Source organism: Gavialis gangeticus, unplaced genomic scaffold (assembly GCF_001723915.1).
Source record: "Gavialis gangeticus isolate Ggan-Ray unplaced genomic scaffold, GavGan_comp1, whole genome shotgun sequence".
NCBI lineage: Eukaryota > Metazoa > Chordata > Crocodylia > Gavialidae > Gavialis > Gavialis gangeticus.
This window is the reverse complement of record NW_017729032.1, coordinates 67,048,778-67,056,373: the sequence shown is the minus strand read 5'-3', so window position 1 is coordinate 67,056,373 and position 7,596 is coordinate 67,048,778. Positions and strand designations below refer to the sequence as shown.

The 7,596-nt window shown below is 38.2% G+C and overlaps 1 protein-coding gene across 2 annotated transcripts in view; it reads right to left on the bottom strand.

Annotated features, from left to right (window-relative positions):
• Window positions 1-6,995, bottom strand: part of RUBCNL (RUN and cysteine rich domain containing beclin 1 interacting protein like) — a 35,269-nt gene extending 28,274 nt beyond the window's left edge. For both annotated transcript variants that reach the window (XM_019525439.1, XM_019525440.1), the window contains exons 1-2: window positions 6,875-6,995; window positions 4,075-4,195 (exon numbers count right to left, since the gene is read on the bottom strand). In XM_019525439.1, the coding sequence (XP_019380984.1) occupies window positions 4,075-4,195; window positions 6,875-6,946 (193 nt within the window). In that variant the 5' untranslated portion in view covers window positions 6,947-6,995. The remainder of the gene's footprint in view (window positions 1-4,074; window positions 4,196-6,874) is intronic.
• Window positions 6,996-7,596: the final 601 nt, after the last annotated feature.

Here is a 7,596-nt window from a genome sequence, read left to right as displayed (position 1 = left end):
TAGATCCCTTTCCCCTCTTCTGCCTTGAACCCTAACCCAGTAGTGTTCTTACAGGGGTGCATTCTCTTTCATAGAGAAAAGAAAAGATTATTCCCCTTAAAGCATCTGGTTTGTATTCCTGTTAAATTCCTGCATTAGTCTGCTATATACAACGCTGAAAGAAAACCCTGGATTCCTATGCCCACTGACACCTTTATAAAGGCAATAGAAAATGTTATATATCCCACACAATATGCATTTGTCTGAACTTTAAGAATGACTTTAGAACATAAGAATGGTAATTTACTGGGTCAGACTATAGGTCTATCAAGCCCAGCATCCTGTGTCACACAGCGACACACAGCAGATACTGAAAGGGGGAGGGAACTGGGTATGACCAGCATCCCCACCCCACTTTCTCTCTCACTTGCACCCTCCAGCACTTAAAGTCTAGGAAGTTCTGATTCAAAAGCTGTATCCCCAACTCCTACACTCAATAGCTAATGATGCACCTTTCCTCCAAAAATACGTCCAATCCCGTTTTGAATCTGGCTATACTGTCAGCTTGCACAACATCTGGTGGCAATAAATCCCACACTTCAATGACATGCTGTATGAGAAAAAATATCCTTGTGTTTAGTTTTAAACTTGCTACCTCCTAGTTTCACCTTGTGACCCCTAGTTTTGTACTGAGAAAGTAAATAATAAATCCCTATTTACTTTCTTCTCACCATTTAGTATTTTGTAAACCATTATGTTCTGCATCTAGCTTCTCTTTTCTAAACTGAATAAACATAGCCTCATTAGTCTCACCTCATACAGAAGACCCTTCACACCATTAATCATCCTTATTGCCCTTCTCTGTATCTTCTCTAGTTCTTCTATATCCTTTGAAGTGTGAAGACCAGAACTGAGCGCAGTATTCAAAGTGTGGATGCACCATAGATTTATAAAGGAGCATAATCGCAGTCACTTTTCTCAACCGGGGTTCTCCAACTGCCTCCTCTCAGCAACCAACTTTATGCCCACTGCTACTGTTGGTAGCTCCAGAGAAGACAACAGCTGGCAAGGACAGAAAGAGAGGGCACCAATAACTGGCTCTCTCTAGCATTCAGCTCAACCAATTTATATTCTGACCTTACACTCTCTTGCCTATGGTTTCTGAACATGCCTCCTAAATTCCTAGACAAAAAGGAGCCAAAATGATTTTGACTACATTATCCAGAATGGCAGGAATATCTTACAGGCAGCCGGAATAGAGAACTGTAGTTGACAGAATGCCCCTGTAGGAATCAAAAGTGTGCCAGGATTTCACAGTAGTAAGTAACTTGCATCAAAGCTTAAAGTTCAATAAAAATCTTAAATCAAACATGTTTTTCAAATAGCAGATATGACAACACAGGCACAACAGTATGAATTAGTCAACCGCTGTTCATTACTCAATCAAAGTACAAAACCTGTTGCTTCAGCACAAAGTTTAGGCAAAAACCACCATCATTTATTCAGTGAAGAGGCTAGTCAAGAGGTTGAGATGGAGAAAATTACTTATCAGACTTCAGATGACTAATAGGATACTTGCCCACTTCTTTAAGACAGACGCATTAGATTGTAAAATTCTAAGAAAAGATGCAAATAAGATTTGTTTCCGGTACAGTGGGGATTTTTTAGGTTCAGAAGAAATGCCAAGCACCACAGGTGGAACAGTGTCGAGTCTTTGAGACCTTTGTCTAGTAGTTGTCTCACTGGACATTGTCAGGGTAACAAATCTCAACAACAGAGCAACAAATCTCACTAAGGCTAATTCCTCTGGGAGCTAGGCATTTCAACTGTGCCAGATGACAGGGATTAGTAATTTTGGGCACCAAAGTAAAATATCATGCACATTGCTCAGCCCATAATCCTGGACCTTGTGAAGGCAAGTGTGCAATAGGCACATCTAAAACGGATTACAAATAAACAATCTCCCCCACCACACATGACACTAATGAACACATGTATTAACTGAGCCCGCAGCATTTGAGAGCTATGTTACTAGTTATTTATGCTTTCAGTGGCATACATTTGAAAATTAAAGCCAGGTCTACACTATGCTACAGTATAGCCACCACAGCCACATCAGTAATTTATAAACAACATCAGCATACCAGCAAAAGTCCTAATAAAGAAACAGCTGTACCTATAAAACTGCTTTTCCACAAATAGATTGTTTTTCTTAAGATGAGGATGCAGGAATAAGCTACACAGGCAAAACTGAATGCACACTAGAGGTACTTGATGTGTTCAGGTCAACAGGAATGCCATACCAGCCAAGTGTTCTAGTTCAGGCCTGGTTTAAGAAGTCTGAAGGCAAGTGTCATTTAACACACACAACACTGCTATATTTCCAAAAAAATGTCAAAATGTGACAGCTGTAAGAATAGGTTGTAGTGGCCTGTCACCTCTTGTCTCTAATACAAATGTAATCCTTCATATCTGGCACATGCAAGGGAGGGCAGAGGGATGGAAGGGAAGGGAGACTGAAGAGTCAAGACAACAGTCCCCCACACAAAACTCTTTTGCCCCTCTCCCATTGCTAAGTCCATCCTGCCACACTCCATGCTTACCAAACATCTGCTTCCACTTCTCCTGCACCATGAGCATTTCTGGCAGAAATCCCTTGACCACGTGGCCTTCTTCTACTACAGAATTGCCTCTTCCTGCTTCACAGCTTCTTGGTTGAACAGCTCTACTTCTTCAACTTAACTGAATATCACCTCTACCATCCCTTTGACTCCCTCCTGAAACCATTTCTTCCTCTCCTCTCTTGATACCCAGGAACTTTTCAATTTCTTGAAATAAAAATATAAAGACAAGCCTCCTCCTCACAACTCGCTTATGGATGCCAGAGTTTCATGTCTGCTCTTGTTCTTTAATCCTTTCACTTGCCCAGAGATCCCTTTCCTGCTCTGCTTAACCTCTCATTGGTTCATTCCTCAAATACAAGCATGTTTTTGTCTCTCCGGCTCTTGCTGCCAGGCATGCAAAATTAACCACCTAGCCTCCTGCTTCAAGCTCTCCTTTACTGTGCCTTCAGACAGACTGACAATATTTTGGCTGATGGTGTACTAAAGCCACTGACAACCAATTATTCAGAACAATATATTCTCACTGTTTCCCCAAAATATCTGTACCCATCCATTGTCTCTCATCTTATGCTTAAAATGAAGATTCCCACTTGGGCAAGGACATTCTTGGATAGGGATCCTCTCTTCTCTCCTTGTATTTTTATAGCACCACCTGAGTGCTGTTCAATGGCTACAAAGTAATACAAATAGCAAACAACTCTTGCCTTGCGAGAGATTCAAAGCTTTGTCCTTCTTTTCCCATGTACCTACCCATAAAAGTTAAAGGTTCTACTTAGACAACATTATTTGCTTAAGTAATTTGATTGGACACACACATATTTTTTAAAAACTTGACTTAATTAATTAATCCAACCCATAAAAAAAAAGATTGAATATTCCAAAATTTAGCCAATCCCCCAAAACACACACAAAGATGCTAATACTTATATATTAGCCAGGTGTGACTCGAAATAAAGCCTCTCTCTTGTCCCGGAACAAGCTTAAAAAAAAATCAGACACAATACTTAAAGCTGTTACCAGGAATATTAACTGTTATTAAAAAGGTAAAATATGCAAAATTAAGCTCACAAGTGACTTGTCTTTCTAGTCCCCCAAAATCTACAAAGTTATTGCTTCCATGAATAAAGGTTTAATGCATTACAGTCAAATAGCAGATGCCATTCAGATTATTTAAGAGAGGAAGCTCATTTACTTTGAACACTAAAATTGTTGGTCTGACCAAAATGGTATTCTTTTATAAAGTAAGGAAGTACACAACTACCTTTCAATCTGAAGAGGTAATTTCTTACTGTTGCATCTCAAATAAGTGAAATTCCAGCTCTAATCAGTTAGTCTTAAGTTATTTTGAAAAAAGAAGTACACATCTTCATGGTTTGTATTAACATGTTAAACGATACGCCATATAAACAGCAATTAAAGTTAGATTTGAGTAAATAGGGAGAGAAGACTATTTCTAAACTAAGAGGCATACCTGGAAGAACTGAAATTTGAGGTGTTTGAGCAAGGCAGCTAGTCCTTAGTGGGGCAATCTTTGCAGGATCTGATGAAAGTGTTGACTCTGTAACAGCTACCTTGTGGATTTCCTTGATCAACTAAAACAAACACACACACACAAACCTGTTAATTATGGAGCCTTGTTGGATGAGCAATGCACAAAAGAGTTATTGTACGCTCCAGAAAAAGACAGAGTTTAGGCCATTTTCTCCTACAGTGTATGTCTATCTTTTACACCTGCCATCTTACACCTGAATTACTAAGTCACATAGTATTTTTTTTATTTCTACAGCCAGACTTTAGCAGACTTGATCCAAAGTTGTGATCCAAAAACCTCTATTTAGAAACTACCTGACCCTAGCATCTCTTGGGCCTGAAATTTGTCTTCACCTTCAGTTTTTGTTCTGGGTGTATGCAGACCTGCCCTAGTCTAACCAGCTGTATACCTAAATCTCATATAAGCCTAAATAGATCCAGAAAACAGCTATAACCATCCCTTTAAGGAACACAATCAGTAGCTATATACAGAGTATGCCTAAAACAGAGACAGAATTGGACCCCTTAAAAAGATGCCCGTGTAGCTGCTTTATTTTTAACAACATAGGCACAAGAGAACAAGATGGTGATACCCACCTGTTATATAGTATCCTAGGACCCAGGCTTCCTACTTCCCGAGTGCCGTAACCATTACTCACCTGCAAGTATACATAAACACTACCTAGAACAGGAACCTAAACCCAGGACTCCTCTCTCCCATGTGAATACCCTCATCACTAGGCTATAGTCATACCCCCACTTTATACTCTCTTATCCAAGCCCCAAATGACTCTTGCATCCTTTTCTGTCCAGCAGTCCAATTTGAACCTCAGCCCTGCCTATAACTGGATAATTAAAGCATTCTCCTAGTAGGTTAGATATATGGGTCATTTCCCTCAGCCTCCTACTTGTTGGTTGACTGTTCTAATTAGCAAAACTAACACTATCATAGGTAAGGTGGGTACCATCACCTCAGACTCATTCTACTCCAGCAGTATTTTAAAGGAGAAGAATGACTTGCAATCGGTTCTTGCGAACAACAGATGCAGACCATACCCTAAGTAAAGGATTTGAGGTTCTAGAACCCAAATAGACAGAGGCACTTGCCTGCAGCCCTAACTGAGGGGCCTAAGCTGCATAGTATTTCTTGTTAACTAGCTCTAGGCAGCCCCTCACTCAGCATGCAGGAATTTTGCATTGCCTTTCTGAGACCCCTACAACGTACCGTGCAGGGAGTTTAGGTGCTTCATTCTGTAGTTCAGATTTTATTCTGGGGACCAGGTGCCCAAGATATTTGTTAGATACAGCCCTCATGTTCAAGTCATAACAGCATACTAATGAAGGAGAGACAGCTATATTTTTTGCACCTCACCCATGTACTTGTTAATACTGCCTTATTATCTTACATAGGGGGGGAAGGCAGGAGTTTCCACATGCGGGAAGAAGAGAGCTTATTTTTTATTTAAAGTTAAGATACACAATTAACTTTATCATTATGAGTAGCACCAATTCAGTGGGACTGCTTAGTCAGAGTTAAGCAAGTTGTATTAAGTTTTGCAGAATCAGGTCCTTGTTTTGCACTGAATTAAAATGCTTAAACATATTGATATAAAACTTCAGTTTACCTAGAAAAGACATGGGAAGAAGTGCAACTTTATGGAAGGGAGGTCACCCTTTATATTTTATAGTGATTAATGGCTGGAGCACTTGCTCACAATGTGGAAGATCAGGGCACAGCTGAACTTATGGGTTTTTCTGGATCTCAGTTTTAGACTTAATTTCCCATCTTTTTTTTTGCCTGCATTCTTTATTGGATCTAACTTAAATCTCCTTTGGCCCATGGAAAGTAGAGGTGTCTAAATAAAAAGTGAATAGGTATTTCCATTTTAGCTGAATAACAAGGCTTCAGGACAAGAGTCTTAAGGTATGCTTAAAGTTTTTAGTATTGTATTATCTCAAATTTTAGGAAAACATTCTGTTAAACATCCAGTTTTGTTTGCACTATTTCCAGCAGCACATTTTAAGAATAAATATTCCCAAATATACAAATATTAATACATATCAATTAGTTCAACAGCACTTAAAAGAGTGCATATATTTAATAACTGATCAGTTTGATTAAAAACTTGTTTCAGGTAGTTATTGCTAATCAGTTTCGCAGTAAATCAGCTCCATCTCTTAGGACAGCAGAATTCTAACAACTGTTCAAATCAATGCCACAACTTCCTGCAATTAATTTAATAATCAGTGTAAATATCATAGTTCAGATTTCTAAGACTCTTTACTCCTAGAAGCTTCCTGTAAAATTTTTATGATAAGCAACCACTGTTCTGAGAATTCAGATAAGAGAATTAAGTTTACTTTCAAAATGACTCCCATTACAGCAATCTATTTTGAGTTTTGGAAGAATTTAGAAAGGAAGCTCTTGAAAAAGTTTGATCATTGCGAAGTACTTTAATTCAAGGGACTTACCTAAAGCTAGTGTCCAAACCTACACAAAAAAAACCCCCAAAAAACATCCCAAAGCCCTTGCCTGTTTTCAGATAACTTCAGGCTTTTCCGAAACAAGTTATACATTTGGTTTTGATTTTCTTCCCCCAAAGTCAAAGTTTATTATAAAAATAATAGCACATTAAGGTTACTGGATTTGCCATAACAACTAGAAACTAAAAGCTAAGCATTCTTTCTAAAAAGGATCACTTTCAGTTAACAAGAAACAAAAAAAGAATTTATGGCTTTACCTTTTGAGAACTAGCTTGTTTGAAAACCTGTGTTCTGTTGCAGCTGGTTAGGATTACAGCATGAAGAGACATGATGGGAAAATCATTTTTTTTAAAAACACAACACCTGGAAATAATTGAGAAAAGGTGATGATGGTTACTAAATCAGCTGTGCCTTTAAATTCAAATACGCATTTATCAAGTGTTAGTTTTGATTCTGTGAGGTTTCCAGCTTCTCATTTTTCCTAAAACACAGTGGCTCAACTACAATGCAGGTTTGAATCAGAAAATTCATTTAAAGCATTTACAAAGTCTTCTGAACAAAATTTATATCCCTAACAATACATTTTCAAAAATGTGTTATGTTAATCAGGTGGTTTTAACCAATAATTACATTAAGGAGAAAAAAAAAGGTTCAGTCACAATAAGAGTTTCCACACCTTTAAATGCTTATTTTATGAAAAGGCAGGCAAGTTTCTATGAGTAAGTGTGATATCTTTTATTAGACCAACTGAAAGTTTCTGTAATATGCTTTATTGTCTTTTTATAATGAAAGAAAATGTCATGTACTGATAATGGACATAAGAACCTCTGGAAATAGCAGCAATTAATGCTGTTGCTACTCCTCTGATGCCAATTTTGTGGACCCACAGAGACAGATACTGAGTACCACTGCAATACTGTGTAGTTTGTCTGAGATAAGCTTTTTACTTGCAAGTATTTAATTTTCAGGCCTTCTGGTT